Source organism: Eucyclogobius newberryi, unplaced genomic scaffold (genome assembly GCF_026437365.1).
Source record: "Eucyclogobius newberryi isolate DKJ021-1_F unplaced genomic scaffold, fEucNew1.0.hap1 SCAF_9, whole genome shotgun sequence".
Taxonomy (NCBI): Eukaryota; Metazoa; Chordata; class Actinopteri; order Gobiiformes; family Gobiidae; genus Eucyclogobius; species Eucyclogobius newberryi.
Window position 1 is genome coordinate 34,305,666 of NW_027316532.1, and position 20,803 is coordinate 34,326,468.

The 20,803-nt window shown below is 40.6% G+C and overlaps 1 protein-coding gene across 9 annotated transcripts in view; it reads left to right on the forward strand.

Moving 5' to 3' along the window:
- Nucleotides 1–20,062, forward strand: part of celf5a (cugbp, Elav-like family member 5a) — a 208,017-nt gene extending 187,955 nt beyond the window's left edge. For 4 of the 9 annotated variants that reach the window (XM_072438138.1, XM_072438143.1, XM_072438142.1 and 1 more), the window contains exons 8-12: nt 9,841–10,050; nt 11,776–11,865; nt 13,603–13,746; nt 16,029–16,192; nt 16,539–20,062. In XM_072438138.1, coding sequence (XP_072294239.1) covers nt 9,841–10,050; nt 11,776–11,865; nt 13,603–13,746; nt 16,029–16,156 — 572 coding nt within the window. In that variant the 3' untranslated portion in view covers nt 16,157–16,192; nt 16,539–20,062. Of the gene's footprint in view, nt 1–9,837; nt 10,051–11,775; nt 11,866–13,602; nt 13,747–16,028; nt 16,193–16,538 lie in introns of all 9 variants that reach the window. The other 5 variants (XM_072438136.1, XM_072438141.1, XM_072438140.1 and 2 more) reach the window with 3 other exon arrangements.
- Nucleotides 20,063–20,803: the final 741 nt, after the last annotated feature.

Here is a 20,803-nt window from a genome sequence, read left to right on the forward strand (position 1 = left end):
CGCACTATATCACATTTTCTCTGCTCTGTGTTTTATCTGAGCAAGAAGAATTTTCTCTCAGCTTCATCCACACACTTTGGACCTGTGTCTCTTTATCCTTTACTTGTATTCATCCAGTCCGGCCTAAATGGTGAGCTAAAGAATTCAAAGCTTTTATTAAACATAATGTGCACCTCCAGCTGAAGGAGCATGTGCATACAGCCTGGTGACAGTGCACACCACCTCTACAATCACTTCAGGCAATATATCCCAAAAAGACATCCATTTGTCAAATATTCACAGTGATGTTTTCAGTGCAAAGCGTGCACTTTTGGGCGGGGATAATCAATCAGAAACAGTGATTAAACGTGGAGCTCCGTCTTGCTGAGAAGCATCTTATTTTGATGGCTGAAGCACTGACAGCATGGCAATACTCATTGTCAGCTTTGGCGCCCATACCTGTTTTTTTACCACACAATAGTGCTGATGAAAGACGGTGCAACTCCACCTCGCACAATACAAATGTGTGTGTGTACGTGTACAGTGGAGGTGTTTGTTTCTTTTATGAGGACGTACCTCTGTTTTCAAGGTCAGTTACTTTGGGCTTCTAAGACAAAACTGGAGGAAAAGAGGACAAGTGCTGGGACCTGGGATTTTGCACTAAACTTTACAGAATATAATGGCCGTATAGACATGTGAAGGTCTTTCAGAATGCAATTATACTGTTCTGAAAAGTAGGCCGCTTGTATTGAAAGAAATCTCCCATACTATATATTTACATGAAGAAAAATCTTCCAGCCCTTGAACATTGACCAAACTGAAGGATTTTTTTTATTTTTTGTTACATTGCACAGTTGTTCTGCTTTTATCACATTGTTATACCTTGAGCATATACTCCCTACAGCGTGCAGTGCGGTCTGGCGTATGAGAAGTAACATGACTGAAACAACACCTGCTCATTAATCTCCACACTTGAGCTCTTGCTCTTTCTCTGCCTTTTCTATTCTGAGTTCATCGAGAGAAAGCATAACATTACTGGCAAGGCTTTGTGTATAAGTAGGCCAGTAGACTGACACTACTGAGAGACTGAGGGATGTTTGCTGTGAATGGGTGAAATAATTCGGTGTGGTAGCAGAATCTGTTTTTGGATCGTCGAGCTGATCGAATGTGTGCTTCTTGAGAGCCTTAATTTATGCTTTAAGATGTCTCATTAAGCAAATAATAGGTGCAAATAAATCCATAAATCCTTTTGTTTGGCAGCAATGTCAAGGTAGAAAGTTTAATGTCCCCTTTCCTTTCAAAGTGGGAGCAATAAGCCATTCTTTCTGAATTGCATATAACACTTTTGATTAGCATAACGCTGCAGCTCATGGTTGGCCCTTGCACACCTTCAGGTAAATATATGGCATTCATCTTTTATCAAATTGATGAGTAGCTCTATATTGTCAGCAGAAGGGTGTAAGGAAATATTTATAACTAAACCATATTAAAGATGGAATACAAGCACATATTCATTGTATTTTGATAAATATTTCAATTTAAAGGGGACATGATATGCATATCTTGTGTTATTGTTTTTCAAATGTTTTATTTCACTATAATAGTGTTGTTATGTTACTTATATTAGAGGTAAGAGGCAGTAAGCCTTCAGACAATGTTCCATTAAAGTTTGTGACCCAAGGGTCCAATAGTATACATGTTGTTTGCTATTGTTTTTGCCAGTACAATGTGTTGATTAAGACACAGATAATTTCTGTTGGGACATTTACACTATAAATATGTGACCCCTTATTTACACAGTCTCTCTCCGCACTGTCAGGTTTATAATGCAGGGGCCCAGAGGTTAAGGGTGTTCACTCCAAAAACAATGAGACATCCATTTGATCAACAGATGCGACACATTTGAGCTTGATGGTGCATGCACCGTTTGCCAGATGGCGCGGCTGATTAGACTATGTATCCTTACAATGACGCATGATGATACTTTTGGAAAATAATGTTCAGCAGGTGTCGCACCCTGAGCACTGCCGAAGAAATAAAAGTTAAACAAAGCGTAGGAAAACAGCTGAAGACCCGGAGAGGGGGAAGAGTGAAAATTGAGGCGTACATTCTGCCACACTGAGCGTCAAGGGTGCTTTGTTCCGAGTGTGTAATCAAAGTCGGGGCTGTACATGCACAAGTACATATTAGAGGAATCTAGTGCAGATGCCTCTCGTGTCCCTGGACGCCTTCATGGTTACATCACTGATGCAGAACACTTCCATGGAGACGAACAGCAGTGGGGTTTAATGAGCTGCGTGACACCATGATCTTTCAGCGTGTTCGCACCTGTCCAAGTGTCAAGGCTTACACAGGAGACACGTGTTCTAAAGATAATGAACATTTCTTAAGTAAAACCAACATGACAATTGGCAAAAAAGGACAAAGATTTGCTCTTAGAGTAGTGAACGGGCAATGACGGTGGAAAAAAGGTGACAATGAGGCTTAGTTTTTAAAAATACTGTAATTAGGAACCATCTTATTGTACTGGTAATTGTATTTTGCATCAGGATTTGTTGGTTTAAGAACTGTAGTAAATCAAAATACTGAAAACATGAATTTAACTTCAACTTAAAAATACAATACTACCCAAAATGTATGATGTCACATCTACTTTTTTGCCTTAATTCCACCTAAATGTATAGGCAGATATTAACAATTATTTTCTAGATGGGTTACATCCTGAACAATGGAGAGTTAGGTGCATGCAGACATTCCAGAACATTCAACTCTGATTCATTCAATAGCAGCAATTTGAAGTAATCAATTCATCCATATTCTAGCATATCGTGAACAGTACTATAATTACAATTTCTTGCACAAAAGAAAACTACACATTCTTCAAAAAGGAGCAAAGATTTTCCTGTAGACGGACTCAGGCTCCTGGTTGATGGAACAAGATTGCGGCATATTGAGCTGAACACCTTCATGTCTAAAAATACCTCTATTTGGAGTGTCAAGATAAGTTCTGGGCCCATTGCCAGGCTGTATGCGAGCGGGCTGAGTACCTGCATGGTCTGCTGAGGGAGCGAGTCAGGGCCATGGTCAGTGTATTGTATGTACATGAGCCTCCAGGGCCCCACACACTGCACTATAAAGACGCAGCAGACTGGAAAGTTTCCCCATTTAGTGCTGTAGATTGACACTTCACATTCAGCCAAGTACCTTAACCTGTAATTAAAGTCTTTCCAGAAACATCCCGTTGAATTTTATACGTGTTGTAGCTACTTTTAATTTGATTTGAGTATTCACGAAAGAAAAAAGCTACAACAGTTTTACATAAAATGCTAACTTGATGTCGAAATAGTCAGGCAATTTAGGAGGGGGAGACAGATTGGGGGCTTGTCGTGGCTTTCGGCATTTTGGGACAAGTTGTGTGCACGCGCCAAAGTTTGTTGAGTTCTTTGGTAACAGCATTGTTTGAAAGCCTAGTTTCTTTGTTTGTCGTCTTGTTTGGTGCGCAGGCGCGTGTGGTGGCCTGGATTCTGAGGCATTTTGGTGGGTTCTCTCCATCTCGCAGGAGAATCTTTTGGTTTCATTGAGTGCGTCTTTGTTTGATTTGGCAACGTTGGGATGAGCAAAAACTAACTCACAAAATCAAACTAGTACAAACTAACTAGTTCTGTGGACATCTCGAGGATGAAGGAACGTTGGCAGAAGTAAGGGGTGTATGTGCATGTGGGATCAGAATATCTATATGAGCAGTGATGAATGAGGCGTTGTAAAATAAAAGAAATAAGGAAAAGAGTGCACAGTCATTCTGTTTCCAACCCGGTCACCTGTCTGCACCCTGAGAGTGCGCATGGTGTGTACAAGTTTTAAAAGGCGCAAGGCCGCACTAAACTCCACCCATTCATAAAACAAATTTTACACGACAACAACATGGGGTCGTGACAGAACAGTGAAAAGGAAATTAAATATAATGACAATACACACGCTCAAAGTCATTTTACAATTTTGTGCTTTATTCATTGGAAGTTACTTTCTCACTGAATACCAGCTGTCACTCACACAACATTCAAACAAAGCAAGGCGGGTGAAGTCTCTTACCAGCGACCTTATGACATGCATTTGTTGGCGCTATGATCAAACTTTTGACCTTCAGTTGGAGGAAAAAAGTCCTCCCAGTCAAATTTGTATTTTAGGTACACACAAAACCTTGTATATAATGCTGTGTGTTAATTACTACATTTTCAAAGCATTGTTTTTCTTTTGAATATAACCTGATGGGACCAGATCTGAGGCAACTTGAGATATTTTTTTGAGAGCTGTCCATTTCCTACATCTCCATTTACTATTCACTTCTAAGGCTCAGAGTGACATCTTTCTAAGTCTAAATGCACCACATTTAAATCAGGCGATGAAAGCATCTGTTTGGAGTGCTTATTACTTGCTGTAGTGGAAGACGGTCCTTGGCGCCGGTAATGACTGCACTCCTCACTATGGGCACAGTGTTTCTGCTTGATTTGAATGTATAATTAGCATAATAAATACTTGTGAAGACTTCTTACGCTAGGCAATCATGGCAGCGAGCAAATCAACAGTTTTCCTCTTAAAAAGCAGCTGTGGGGGATATAAATGTCTATAGCATAAAATATGTATTGCCCATAAATATACATACACACTTGTTTAGAGGTAATTCTTGTTTATTTTAGTAGCAATGAGAAAGAAGAACGGTTGGCTAAGAGCACGCTAAAAGGGGATATTACATTTTTATTTTGTTTTTCAGCCCATCCTCATGTCACTTGGACCCAATCATGAATACTTTACACTTCAAAAATAACTACTTCAAAATAATATTATTCATGTTTACACATTAGCTGCTATAAAGACATGGCTAGAAATTGTGACATTATATATATTATTAACATCAACCTCAAAATAAAATTGTACACGAGTGGGTAATGTCAAATTGGTCAGCATCCAGCCAGGCCATTGTACACATGTGTATTAGTACTATACAATGTATGACAGCCACGTATCCCTCCTCTCTCGCTTATATACTCTGCATTGTAAACACACTATGAATACAATTTTGTACAATGGCGCGGCTACATGTCCACTAAGGTATAAAATGAAATTGTCTTGTTATCTTGTCATTGGAAATAGCATAGAAGTAGGAAGCGTTTTTCCAATTGCATGCTCGGCTTCTGTTTGATACGGGAACACTGCGCTCCATTGTGACAGATGATGGTCAGTGAAATTGCCTGCTCATGTAATCACCGCTTTATTGAGCATAGTGCTGCTTATTGTCTTTGCTTTAAACAATATGTTTCCCGGTAAATGTAGGACACCGCAATTGTATTTTTTGTGGGTGTTTTGTGATGGTTCACTGCTCAAAACTGCAATGTATTCTCTTTTTTGAGCAAAAAAATGGGAAGTGCAACACATACACTCCAATTTATTTTGCCTGGTAAACTGAGCGTGGCAGGGGGCAATTGGTCAAAATTTGTAAAGTGGTTTATGGCAGGTTCTGAGCTTCACCTTGATTCTAGTTTTGTATAAACAAAATATCTTCGGGTTTTTTTTAAGAGAAAGTGATAGTAAGGAAACAGACAGAAGGGGAGATTGGTGAAGTACTGGCCTTGATTGCACAGATTTTTAATAGCATTTTTCAATAATATTAAAAGCCATTGTCTGCTTGTAGGCTGTGCAATATGACAAGAATATTTATCCTCATTGATCTTGGTTGTTAAAAATCTATACAATTGTTTTCAATATTAATCTCCTGAACATAAACACTACAGATTTTAATCAGTGTAATTTAACACAAAAATAGTCAAATATGTTTCTCTAAAGTATGAACTTCAAACCAAATGTTATTGGTTATTATTCCTGACAGAGGACTTGCTGTAGACCCAAACTAATTATTGACTATTTGAAATGACTGAATCTCGATTTTGAATAAAAATGGATTATTTGCACGGCCATATTTGGTTGTCCATGAAATAGTGGTTTATCAATTGACCTGCCGCCTCATTACTAAATACTAGGCCTTCATGTTCTTCTACCAGCACACAACAGCTTTTATGGGTCGCAACATTTTGAATAGCTACTTGTGGTTAGTCATTTGCACTGACAAAATCACATTTATTTGCATATTCATGTAAACTTTGCACCTCTAAAATAGGCAAGTCATGTGTCTCAAATGTAAGAGAGACAATCTACCTCTCCTAACTTTTTTACTACAACTTGGACTGGTCTGGACTTGGTGGCCCCAATCTGCTCCTCTCACCAGTCTCACTTCCTACTTTTACTGCCCATGTCATGTTCCGAGTGCTGACCCTGGACGTATGTAATTGCACGTATGAGCTCCTCCTTTGCAGCACCTTCTTCTCGCTATCTCTATACCAGCTCAGTACGCACACATATAGCCACGCACCTCGCCGCTCCCCCACCACCGTAAAAACCCTGGGAAATGAATTTGCTTGATGATGGAGAGGGTGCATTATCTGGCGGTACAGTGGAGTGCGTGTGGCCCGGCCCGACTGGCTGTCTCTGGGAGCGGCAAGTCTCCAGGGCCCTGGTAGGAGAATGGGCTGAAGCTGCGGTCTAATTCATCACCGCTCCATAGGAAACAAGCAATCGTGGGGAGGCTGGAAGAGAAAAGAAGAAAAAAAATCTGTGCAAAAGACACAACAGCTCTCACCGGACCTGGCCAATTCCCCTGGTCACCACTTGACTGTCAGACTACTCATGACTTAAATACTGAGGCTGAGGAGGCAGGAGGAAGAAAGGAAGAAGAGGACAGGGATCAAAAGAAGCGTTTCCATATGGATTAGTAGGCGCTATTAGTTTACCCACACGTGAATTTGGACCGTGGGCGGAAGAGAAAGTAATAGTCCTTGATAGTCCTCTCTTTTGCTGATTTAGCATTAGTCTGTGTCACATACATTACAAGCTGCATGATAGGACGGAGGAGTTCGACAAATGTATTACGACAATGGGGCCACAAATACAATATATTTTCCGAGTTCTGACTTAGCTGTGCCCTGCGTTTGGTGAAAGACAAACAGCTTCATCAGTGATAATAGTTGTGTTATTTTACCTTTATTTGTGCTCTACTGTCTACTTGTCTGTGAATCTGCTCTTGCACTGCCTTTGAGCTTTTGCTAACGTCTACATGGAGCTAATGTAAGCAAATATTTTTTTATGAACTGAAAATGTCAATATATTGTTTTAGTCATTGCTGTAATATACTGGTAATTGTTTTACGACTTGGTGAAACACAGAAACTCTCGAGAAAACAAGGTCCGAAGTCCGATTAGTGTTCTTACAGCCTTTGGTCAATATGTGAATTGTGAAGGGGGGTCGTAGTAAGAAGTTTACATGATTTGCAGTTCAAAGCTAATCTTCATTAAACACAGCTCGTAAATCTTGAAGCAGAGGAGGCAGTAGGAAGTCAATGGTAAACAGGGATTGAAGGAAGCATTTACATATTGTGTAGGCGACTAGATTATCTCATCCATATGTGCAAACTTTTGGACAGTGAAAAAATGAATGGTCAGTTATTTGATATTTTGGGCTTTTCAACAAAAACTGAATAATTTTGTTCATGTTTCAAGTGGGACCCAAACAGCGCTCACTACGTGGTCACCACAGTACTGCCTGAACTGTCAGAGGAGGCAGGAGCTAGGATGTAGGAAGTAGGAGACAGAGATTGGAAGAAAGCCGTTCCATATGGATGTGTAGGTGTTATTGCTCAGAGGTGGGCGTTTGGAGCCTGTGATGCATGTAGCATATTTACACTGGCATTAGCATAAGCCTAAGTGTTATTTTATGTATACGCTATGTGTGACTGTTTACCAATGTGGATTGTCTTTCAGAGGGGGGAAGGGGGCTTCTTCACTAAGACAGATTGCATAGATATGGCATGCTGGAGGGTTTCCGTGACAACCCTAGCTTTTTCCGTCCAATCAGAGCTCAGGGTTTCCAGATTGAAAGGTGGTCCTCAGGGGAGCTGTACTTCAAGCGGCTCCGGATGCTTTGCCACGGAGCAGCCCCTTTTACAGAGACCATCACACGGCGACGTTCGGGCTCAGAATGGGTACTTTGACGTTCGCTGGCATAATTGGAAACACTTTCTAAAAGAAGGGCCTTTTAAAATGCATTGAATGGGAGAGGACAGGGAGCGCCCAATTTCGATGCCACTCATGTAGCGTCCTCACAGCTGCCTTTCAAACGCGTGCTATATATGTTATGACCCAGCCATTTGTCAAGCTGCCAGCAGTTATTTTGTCTTTTTAAATTATGTATAAAAGTAAGAGCCGTCTTTGTGTTTTTGCCACCTGCTCATCCAAGCACATCTCCCGCTGTAATCTCCCTCTATCTACTCCACATCTTTTCTTTCCCCCCCCCCCCCCCCCCCCTTTTTGCCCTCAGAAGTTGCATAGCGGTTTCATCATCTTGAGCAGTTGGAGCCAGCAGGGTATCGCACAAACACTACAGACAGGCTCATTTTTCACACGTTGACTTCCCAGCTCTCCTGCAGGATGTGTCACGACAAACGGCGGATATGTGACAGACTGGCGTCGCAGCCGTGTCCTTGCATTAGTGAGGAGATGCAGTGTGGCTCGCGGTCACCGGCTCTCGCGTGCGCGCTCGGGTCTGTTTATGCAGGCAGCGGTGCCACTATTTACTCTGTATACACAATAAGAAAGCCTGCCAGTCCATACACCTGCTTATACGCAAGTGTCACCTGGGTACATTTCACACATGCAATGCTCTTAGTTGAAGAAAAATGTGATAAATCTGGAATTGCTATGACGTAAATGAAAGTGAGGACATTATTGAAAATCTGTGACAAGGCAAAACATCATGGTCACTAACGGGTTTAATTAAGCACCAAGAGAACCTCGCAGGATGTCTTGCATTGGGTGTGTGGAAAACAGAAAACATTTTCAATGTGTTGGACAAGAGTCCATTGTGACAGCTCAACAACAGCATCTCTAAAACGGCAGCTCCAGTTTGGTGTTTCTGTATGCATCTATAGTAGTCTAAAGAAAGGGACTGTAGTCAATTGGTGTTGTGAGGTACAATGGTATTTCAACAATCCAGCAAATGAACTACTGTAGCTCAAACTGCTGTGAAGTTACTACGTCGCATATTTGATGGACATTCCTGATATTTCACTTCAATGCTGTATGCCCTCTTTTGTATTTATTTGTTTCTCACTTGGCTCATCCTTAAGGCCACACCCTAAAAAGAATGATTATTTAGACAGCTCAAATCGAGAGAAAAGCTTCACTTCTAGTTAGATGGTTAATATGAAAAATAGATCAGGTTCAATCAGACTAGAATAGACTTTTGGCTGATCAATTCAGAAGTTGTCATTAGTATTCTGATTACTATTATGAACACAATATACTATTGAATTTTCTATTATAATTTACATTTTTATCTAATGATCATAATTTATATTTACTATTTATTATTTATTATTTTACTGGTTTCACTTTTTTCATAGTTTTGTTCCACAAGGTTGAAAAGAATTTCATTTCTTAAAATAATGAACTTGGCATTTCTTTACTTTAAGTAATTACTAAAGCTTTGAGGAGATTTATCATGTTTTATCATAAGAACAAAGTACATATTTGATGAATATTAATGTCATAAATATTCAATTGCTGTAATTTTCAGAGATACATTTTAGTTTGACCTTCTCTGGCTGACCTACCTTGGCATGTTCTGGCGTTCTTTCACATGTGTGAAAAGTGTTCTCAGGAGTTGTTTCTGCTTGTTTTATGTGTGGAGTGCTTTCTTTGCGTGTTTATTGTGTGCACGTTTTAATGATGCACTGACACTTTTATTTTTTCCCAGCAGGCCTCAGTTCTCCGCCCGCCAACATCACCACCTCAGCTGTGCCCAGCCTCGTCACGCCCATCGTCAACGGTTTCACGGGGATCCCCCACCAGCCCAACGGACACCCGCAAGTGGAGGCGGTCTACACCAACGGACTGCCCCCATACTCCCAGAGTCCCACAGCTGCTGACACTCTGCAGCAGGCCTTCACTGGTGTACAGCAATATACAGGTGAAAACACCTTCTTTTGTTTTCAAACTAGATATTTAGATCCCTGACAAGAATTGGAAAAAAGCAGGGCAGTTGTTTGTCATGCATCCCAAAAAAGAGAGACTTTTTTGGGTTTCTGTTATGCTCTACTGTTCTACTATAAATGGTGCACAACTTTATAATCAGTTGAAATTCTCTTATCTCATCTTGAATGATGATGTCCTTGACAAAAACCTTTCAGCATACATAGCCGTCACTTATCAGTAAAGAACATTAGAATGCTCAGAATACCCAAGAGCTTGCCATTTTTATAGTCTGTTGATTTGGGAGGATACATTCCTCACAAAGAAAAGCTCAGGATGGGAAAAACAAGCACTCCGGTAATTTGGACACCTCAAGCTAAAACCAGAGTGTGCCCTGGGTCTGATTCCCTACTAAGGCAAATTTGCTCAAGCTCGCCCCATTTTTTACAATGCCATGTTTGAGTAAACTCCTCTATCTATCAACTAGAAAAGGTCTGTGTTGTAAAATTAAAATAAATTAAAAAGAATAGAAATAACTTATTCAAATTACGGAATCCTGGCTATATTGTCTATTATTTACAGACAATATCTAAAATATATATCCTTACCCTTACTCTCAGAGTCAACAGACGCTCAGATACACGGTCATAAAACAGAACACAGAAAAGCACTCTCCTGCCACCTATGAAACACTGATCCCATAGGAACCGTGTCATGGACAGTGGTAAACAACAAGTACCATCTTTTATAGCAGCTTATAGGTTTGCACTTACTTTTATTTGAGTACAATTTGATCACTTAAATCATGCTTAAATTATGCAATCTGTAAATATTAAAAACTGGAGCTGTATTTCTTTAAATATGTCTTTAAAGTACAGAATTTACAGACAAAAATGATGTTTCTTATGGTGGATGGTTTGTCCATAGCTCGTCTCTGTGGAGATACTTTGTCTGGAATGTTCCACCGTGACATTAGACGTACAATATCTACAGTATTTTGCAATTGCATTTTCTAACAAATCTCTTTCTTGCTCCAAAATACCTCAGAAAAGTTATTTGAGAGTGGGCTTGCCGCTCCACAGATCTGTTACTTGCCCCTGGAGATCCCACCCAGATAGAAAGGACAGTCATCATATCATTTTCGAGTCAGTCACAAAAAATATTAATGTTTCTTAAGTATAAGAGTACTGTTAATTCAAACTAATATTTCTCATGCAGGCATACAAAGTAGTGGTCCAAGAAATGACTCGTATTTGGGGAAACTACTACTCAAGGAAAAGCGTACGAGTAATTGTCTGTAGGTAACATCTGATTTATAATATGTCTAATTGGAATGGAAAAAATAGACAGAGACAAAATGAATACAAATAACATTATATCCAAATAAGTGGTGCAAGAAACACAAATGAGAAAAACTTTTTCATATTGTCAACATAAATCTTTTGCCACAGTGGGAAAAAGAACAAAAATGTATACTCAATTTAGAGTAACATTACTTTAAAGTCCGAGTAAAAGTACGGCGTCCAAAAACGACTCGGAGAGGTTACTCAAACAAATCCAACTGCCCACCTCTAGTCACAAGTTACACATAATATTGTATTTAATCAGTAAAAGTCTACGACAAAGGACAGCATCATAGCGTTTTGATTTTGCGCTTGTGTAATTGACCTCAAACATCCTTAAAACCGTTCCTTGTTTTACTCGGCTCCTTCTGCACACACAGCCATCTACCCGGCCACTACGCTGACTCCCATTGGCCAGACACTGCCCCAGCCACCCCAGGTCATCCAGCAGCAGCAAAGAGAAGGTGAGGGTGAGACAACCTTATTACTTCTTCACTTCATACTATACATCTCATCGGCCCATAATAGGTATATAAAGAAGATGAGCGCACCGGGCACATATTGCTCTGCCACGGTACACATTTCATTCTGGGTAATGCACATGCCGTATATAGGAAAGCGGGAGAACAATATTATTTTTTTCATTGTGCACATCATTATAGGTAATAGGCCAATTAAATAGAATGGTGGGTGAAAATAGCACTGGTCTGTATGTCCTTCCTTGTGTGTGTTTGGAGACTAAAAGAGGTCAACTCTTTGTCCCCAAACCCGTCTTATCTTTTCACTTTTGTTAGATATTTTGTAAAAGGCCTTTGTTGGTAATATTTTTTTGCTACAGTTAGTGTAGTAGTAATACTTGTGATGGGAGAGGACCTTGTTATTGTGGTCATGTATTTTATTTTATTGAGGTATGGTATAGGATTAGGATCGGGTTGTGAGATTATGGTTAAGGTTAGGGCCAAAATAAGGTATGGTTTGTGGACTTTTTTTAAACGTGAAATCACAGAACTTTAGGAATACACAGCCTTTAAAAAAGAAAGATGTTAGTCAATTCTATTTGCTAGAGAGTAGCCATTCTCATTTATGGATTCCATCTGAACATATATAGGCCAATTATTGTGATGTAAGTACTGGAACAAACCTTGTGAATGGAGAAAGTTGTCAAAGATGGATTCTGGTGTAAAACCTGTGGTAAATCACTAATTACTTTTACAAAATGCTGCAACTAAAGTTTATGTCCTCTAACTCAGCTCTGATAGGCATTGCACTCATATCCTCACAGATCATTGATTGTCAGTAGTCAAAACCATCTTGAGCATATTTAGACCATAGTTTAGGCTAATTTTCATATAGAAAATGTATTTTAAACTGCATCATCCATTCAATTAGTGCCAAGTTATTTACAAACTCTAAAAGGGTCCAGAGAGTTCCATCTAGAAATATATAGCTTCATAAAAGATATAATAAAATTGTGTTAGTGCCGGTGCTTTGTTTTCCAACTGTTGAGTGCATGAGTTTTAGGCCAGCGCTGTTTTATATGTAAAGGTTAGTGCTTATATAATCAAATCCACGCTCTGACATTGCAGGCGGTGCAGCTCAAATAGAAAAAATAATGAAAACATAGATGGATGATGGGAGCAGTTTATTTGAAGGTATCCAAAGTGACTCGGTTCGTGCATTGTAATAGATTCTGACTCTCATAGGCACCTTTTAGATGTCAAAACAGTTTATAATATCAAATGTGTGCACTGCTGCCAAATCATTTCAATTTCTTTCTTGTTATATTATGTTTAGTGAATTATTACTGCACAGATCTGCACATATTCACTGTGCAGGTGTCAAGAATAGGTGTTTGTATGAAGCAAAACACAGTCTGTGCATGACTGCCAAGGACATGTATAAGAAACGTATGCATTTAAATTTAGCCCGTGACATTTTCCATATTCAATCTTTTTCTGTGAATTTGAATAATAGTTCCAAGAGCATTATCGGAGAGCAAAGAGAATCAGCAAGCCAGGGCAAAACTTTTTATTTGATTTGTGTTTGTGGGCTGATGAAAGACACTGATAATGTGACAGACTTTGTACAAATCTCCGTCTTCTTAATTAAGTCAACATGAAAGAGTGAGTAGATAAAATCACGAGTGCAGCAGCCTGGGTCTACATTTGTAATAACATATTTCTGTGTGTGTGCTGGTGTCACTGCAGGTCCCGAGGGCTGTAACCTCTTCATATACCACCTGCCACAGGAGTTTGGAGACAACGAGCTCATGCAGATGTTCCTGCCCTTTGGCTCTGTCATCTCCTCCAAGGTGTTCATGGACCGCGCCACCAACCAGAGCAAGTGCTTTGGTGAGTCACACACTCAATACTATAGATTCAAACATGTCTAAGAGATAAATTAACTAAAGCATGTGATACTTGAAACTGTCACACTGAGCATGTAAGTGCAAGGGGATTTGCATAATAGTATGTGATAAGGCCTGTGATAAAGCTTAATTAAATGAGTACAAGTTTGGAACTGCTACTTTGTAAAATGAGTTTGTTTTTCCACACTCTTTGCAACTTTCCCAAAATACTCTGAGATTTGTGGGTGTTGTGAAAAAAAAAACTTGCAGCAAAGGTGTGAAGCCTCCCGGCAAAGTTTCAGCATCACTATAATAGAAGTTATTTTTTATTTTTACACTTCTTCTGAGTAGGAGCCTTTGTTTGAAAAAGAGAACTACACAAGAGGCTGTGATGACGCCTGATAGTGCGCAGACACACATTATGTCGAGTGATCTTACCCTGACTGACTGACCTGAATTTGCATCTTGATGACTGTTGTGTTTTGGCATGAGCGCAAAGGGAAAAATGCTATGAATACATTGTGGCCAATGAAGCCATGATGCATTGGATGAGAGTCCATGTCCTTGTTTGTGTTTGGCAGCCATGTGGCCTGGAAACCTAGAGGTGCTGTCTCAGCAGCTGCATCACCACTCTGTAACCCCAATATCTGTCAATAGGCTCACTGCCCTGGCTGATTCACACAGCCCTATCCCGCTGTCCCATTTAGCTCTATCAGCCCACGCACTGCAGCGCCCCGGGCCCTATACAAACTTTGAGGAGGCAGGTGCTGGTGGGGCGGGGGAGCCAAAGGCCAATTATGGATCAGCATTTGTTTTCACTTGAGGGAAACGTGGAACCCTGGGCAAAATTGATCACTAGTCGCGTCTCCCCGAGCGGACTTAATAACATATAAATTCATGAAAGAAGACCTATTTGCAGTATTGACTTATACACTATGCATTTACAACATAATGTTAGGCCTGGAAGGAGGCAGCACACTGGTGTAATTAATCTAGAGAGGAGAAAGAGGGGATAAAGCCAGATTGATGGTGTGCATAAGACAGGGAAACGGCCGGGATGAGACTACGCACACTTGTAATGTGTGACAGGACTGAGAGGGGGGCTTAGGTCTAAGCCCACATCTCTCCTTATCTACAGCAGCACTGTCAGGATGTGCCATTATTGGATCACATGCTTCTCCCCCTTGACTAGAACCCGGACCTTAGCCCAGAACAGACCAGAGCCCAGACCCAAACAGACCAGAGCCCAGACCCAAACAGACCAGAGCCCAGACCCAAACAGACCAGAGCCCAGACCCAAACAGACCAGAGCCCAGACCCAAACAGACCAGATCCCAGACCCAAACAGACCAGAGCCCAGACCCAAACAGACCAGAACAGAGAGCAGAACACCATCGCTAGACCAACTGAGACAAGTCCTCAGCCAGAGACCAGACCAGAATCCCGCACTCTGTTGTCCCAGGTGGCAGTAGACGCCTCCTGCTGCTGTTCACGGGTCATCGATTGCTCCTAATGACGGCGCACACCGGAGAGTACGGTCCACACACACTCCACTGCAGTTTCTGGTCACTGAGCCCAGCCCTTATTTTTACACATGACAGAAGCAGGAGGTTTGAGTGCAAGTCTGAGCATCAGGGGAAATGTTCTGAGACTGACATGACACTTGGGTACTTGTACTCACTGTTGATGTGTTTTCAAGCCTTTGCATTCAAGCACCACTCATGCTTGATAGATACAATAATTTTGATCGGTACGGGTACATAAACACGAAAGGCGAAAGGGACACTAACATAATTATGATTGAAACTTTATGTTTAGAATTAAAGAAGCTACATTAATGAAGTCAATTTATTCAAAATTTTGGCAATATCTGATATGTCTCATACTGCAATATTTGACACAATCATTTCAGTTGTCTTAAAATATGAATGCCTCAGTGTAGTCGAACGCTCGCTGTCAAAAATAAAAACTCAACAGAGATAAAAATCAAGGCTAATTTAGACTGAATAAGGAAAATTGTGAATACAAATAAAAAAAGAACTGTACATTTCTGTCGGATGGAGAAGTTTGACGTTACTATTAATAATAATACATTTACTATTCAATGCTATTATTCAGGTAAAATGCCACTATCTCATGTGATGGGAAAGAAAGACAATGCACTATCAGACATTGAACTTGCCGCTGAAGACAGGTTGCTTTTAAGGACACAATCTGTACTGACTCAACCCACAAGTATTTACAAATGGAGAGTGGAAGTACTAAAGAACATGCCTTTGATTGCAGGTTTTGTGAGCTTCGACAACCCTGCTAGTGCACAGGCAGCTATTCAAGCCATGAACGGCTTTCAGATTGGGATGAAGCGATTGAAAGTCCAGCTAAAGAGACCGAAGGATGCCAGTCGCCCTTACTGACACAGCCTACCTTCAGTATTCACCGCAGCAGCACAGGTGAGCACCATGTCAAGACTTACAACAGACTTTCTTTTCAGCCAACAGCCTCTTCTTCTATGCTAAATAAATAATGAATTGTAAGAGAGGAAAATCCTTTACGGCCTTCTATAGCTCCAGTCTCTGTACCGACTATAAGGGCCGGTTATATGTGGCTCACAGCAGGACTTTTAATTACTGGACGATGTGTCACTGCAGTGATTGACAAAGATTGATCGTAGTAGCAGTGCGGGTTCACTCTGTCCAGACCATTAGCGGGATATAATAGAGCAATGCTGATCTTTTGAATGATATCCAGTGAACGGTGACATCAATAATGGCTGTCGTTATATGTGGTCTGTTTCAGGTTTTAGAGGACACATGAAGATACGAAGAAGAGTTCAACTTTTTTCTTTGAAAGCAAAATACATTATAGAAAATCAACACATATGGATTTTTTGAAGACATATCAGCATTTACTTTCTATGAAGCTATAGGTTCTGGCAACGAAAAGAAGATGTGAATAAGAAGACATGCACTTCACGCAGCAGTGGCAGACGTCACAGTGCAAGAAAGACAAGAGAAAGTAAAAAATGAACTTTGGGACAGGACCGATCAACAGAACTTTTCATGTTGAGACTTGAAATGTTAATTAAGCAACAAACTAACAAACAAAAAAGCAGCAACAACAAATAGATTTCTATATACATATTATATTCACATATATTATTGGAAAGAGGCGCTTGTGGCTTTTTCTGAACAGGACAAATGAGGGTTCAAACTTGAAGATCAAGGCAAACAGTGGAGGCGGTTGACGACATCCACTGACAGACTTTTCTTTCCCTCTCTTCTCCTCTCTTACTGTCTCAGCAAGTGCAGGACTACGACTCGCCCAGGTCACCGAGGTCACCGAGGTTTCCAATAGCAACCGTAGGACTGCAAATCTCTCACCCCTAAGGGACCAAAGGACCAAACATTTTTATTGTTCTCGACAGTAACATATAGTATTAATGCTACTAATACTACAACTACTACTAATAATATTACAAGTTAAACTTAAGAAAAATACTAGCTTCAGGTTGAATAAAAAGAGGAAAGGGATTTTCTTTGACATTTATAGCTACTGGGTTTGAGAATATGAAAACATAAAGAAAATGTATAAAAAAAATAAAGTTATACTATTTTAGTGGCGTAGAATATGTGGGTTAGACATTGTATGGGGCATGTTCAGATGTGTTCTCTCAGCTCACGTCCATCTCATGTCCCTGTGTCCGCTGAATCATAGTGCCAAATGTGACACAGAAACAGGCCGCTGGAGTGACCACACTGTATGAAGCTTTGTGCAGCTTAACATATTACATATAAAGCAGCAGGCTCATCACATGTTGTCATTAACTATTAACTCTTTCACATAATGTGACCATAAAGCACTGTGCTCAAAGTGCCGAGCGGCCAAGCTGGATGCAGCGCAGTAAAACACAGCAGCATGTAAGCATGCTAATAAAGGACACAGGATTTGGAGCGCAGTAGTGTCCTGGCTGTGTGACAGTAGGATCCAGCAGGTCGCCCCCTCCGCTGCTCCCCTGCCCCATCCTCACCCCAGTGCCAGCATTTCCTCTTCTGAACAGGGACCATCAACAGGGGACTGAGGAGTAACTCGCTGCATAATTAGGATAATGATGATATTGATCCAATGGGGAACAGCACCGTGGGGCAAGAGATGCACAATCAATTACGCATTGGCATTTTGAATGAATTGACTGAGTGACAGAGTTCATCTTTCTCTCTGTGGGGAGAAAAGTCTTTGTCATCTGTCTTTTCCCTTCCCCATCTGCCTTTCTGGAGGCGGACATGTCTGACCACCCCAAGGCACCTCACTGTACCCCATCAACACAAACTAAGAGTGTAAACGCCTGTGACAGAATGTGTATATAGTTTAGATTATGAGTTCTTCAGTGAAGAGCAGCTGTATTTTTTCCAAAGGGTATAATAGCACAGTAAGAACTTGTACAGCGTAAGGAACAGCCTTAGGAGGTCAAATTAAGAGCAAAATGATCCATCAATTAGACAGCAGCAGGCCTAAAGTAGAGCTGCTACAGCTGCTGCCTCACCATTAGCACGCAGCTCTATACAGTGTGGTCACCACGCATGGTCCTATCAGGTGGGATTCATTAACTAACACATACACACCTCTCTTATCATTCCATATCTATAGATCTATTTACTATGAGCTTTCGCCATACATTTTTTACCTCTGTTAGCTGTGTGAAGCCGCTCTCCTCAGGACTGTGCTCCTTCAGACATCAGCGCTTCACTCAGCCTTGCACGGTTCTCTGAGACTAACACCACTAACTTCACACGAGTGTTACTGCAGTGACTACAGTCTAATGCTCGCCATTAGTCTGACCTATTCACCTGATACACTCCTGAGCTATTGCCTTTAAATGTGATTATGAATTGCCAAATTATCTGCATGTTCATATGACTCAAAATGCGTGCCACATTCCTTGAGCTCCAGAGAATTCCACATTCCTGATTGGGAGATATTTCTGCTTTAGACTCATAGTAAAATATTTAGAGATATAAGATGTACTATGGGCCGGTGCAGTGCCAGCAGACAGGCTGTTCCTCTCACTTTCCTGATATACAGCCTCTTTTCCTCAGGCCATACGGGCCTTCAAACCCACTCACTACCTGCCGCACGGGACGCCTACTGGAGACTCCACTAAATTATTCAGCTCAAATGAAATGTGGCCTTCACAACAGTTCGGGTAATGCAAATTAAAGACGCCAGCTGTGGCTAGAATTTAATGAGTTTGTGGAACTAGGCACAGAAAAGAACTTTGATTGAATGCAATTGTGAAAACCGGAGAAAGTTGTGAGGTGTGGTGGTACACTGGCCTTTATACTGTACATACTCACTGCCCAAATCCAATTATGATGAAAATGAAGTTTAAAAAAAGGAAATGGCAGTAAATACTAGTCATTAGCTGCATGTTCTCAATCTAAAACTTTTGACATTTTATCCACTCTTGCATCATTTTATTCTTTAAGACTAATGTCAACTTTTACCATGGTGCCCTTTTCAATCTCTGAGCATGCTCAATTGGGGCTATAGGAGGGTTAAAGGTACTACTCTTATTAATGATGATTCTTTAACTATGGTTTGAATGCTGAGGATAGTAGCTTATTATAAATATGAAATCTGTATATTATGGAGAATCAGCACAGGAGCTTTGTTGGGGGCCGATAGGTTAGAGTTTGACTTGGGGGGTGGGGAGGGGGGGCCTTTGCTTTATATGAGGATGTTAACTTTCTGGTTTCTCAGCACAAAGCAAACAAAACATATAAACGTTGGGAGCGCTCCCAGCGTGCAGGGCGCAAGAGAAATCTCAGTACTATTTTATCTTTTACCCCGAAGAGAAAATGCTGTTTACAAGTTGTTTTCCTTTCTTGGTTAGTTTTTAAAAGAGAGCGCCACCTACGTATGTGGCAGTGTCAGTACAGCATGGATTCACTGACAAGGAAGCAGTATCTTTTTATAGAAAAGAAATCTTTGAGAGACTCTTGTGTTCTGTTTTAGCCTGAGAAACCAAACTTTATTTCTCCTAGTATAATAATACTTAAACTTGCTGCTTAAACAACATTATTTAAATGTTTCTATTGTTTACCAGATCAAGTCTTTACTTGATGTTTACTATTTATTTGATATTTAAATTAATGATTTGTTATTTATTTATTTATTTATTTGTTTATTTATTTGCTTATGTATCATTAGGTTTCTCTTATGGTTACAGTAAGATAAAGATATGTATTGATAAGAAATGCTTCTTGGGGCTTTTCTCTCTTTCTCTCCTTTTTTCCAATTTTACAATAAAAAATTAAACTGTTTCTGGTGAATGTTGTGCTTAAACTGTGGACATGTGTCTTTCCCCACACTCCATTTGAATCTGTTGTGTTCTATGCAAACTCACACCTAAATGAGAACTTCCATCACAGGTTCCAAAGTGGCACGAGGCTCCTGCGGCGCCACAGACGCGCTGCAGAAATATGTGTCAGCGCGCTCCAGAATACCAAACAAATGTGGAGCACGGGGACATCTCATTCTCAGTCGGGAGCGATCATGAATCATGGAGCGGCGGTAGGAGAAAGACGGGGGAACAAATAACATTATCATGTTGACAAGCACGGCGCTGTAAATTGAAATAAGGAAGGTAATGCCTTATCAGTCAACTTCCCAGCAGCGGCAGCGGCTGCGCTCTCATGTTTGGGGCCCAAATCTGATGCAATGTGTCACTGCGCTCGACTTGGCCCCTCACTAATATAAAGCCTGCAATTCACGCCTAGTTTTGAGGGGCCGGTATAAAATAAGAACGGGTGGGACAAAAAAAAAAGTAGAGAGGCAATGGTTCATGAAATAAATCGTCCCAATTACAATAAAGTGTGGCTCTTGGTCAGCGTGCGCGGCAGGCAGTTCATCTTTATTACAATCAGTTAATGAAAATCAATCCCCCTCCTGATAAACTCTTATCTCCACGGCCTTTGCGTGCCCCTCGTGCGCGGAGATAATAAATTAGAGTAATATTGCCTCTGATGAGGGAGTGAATTGCAAATTATTGTAACTTTGTAAGA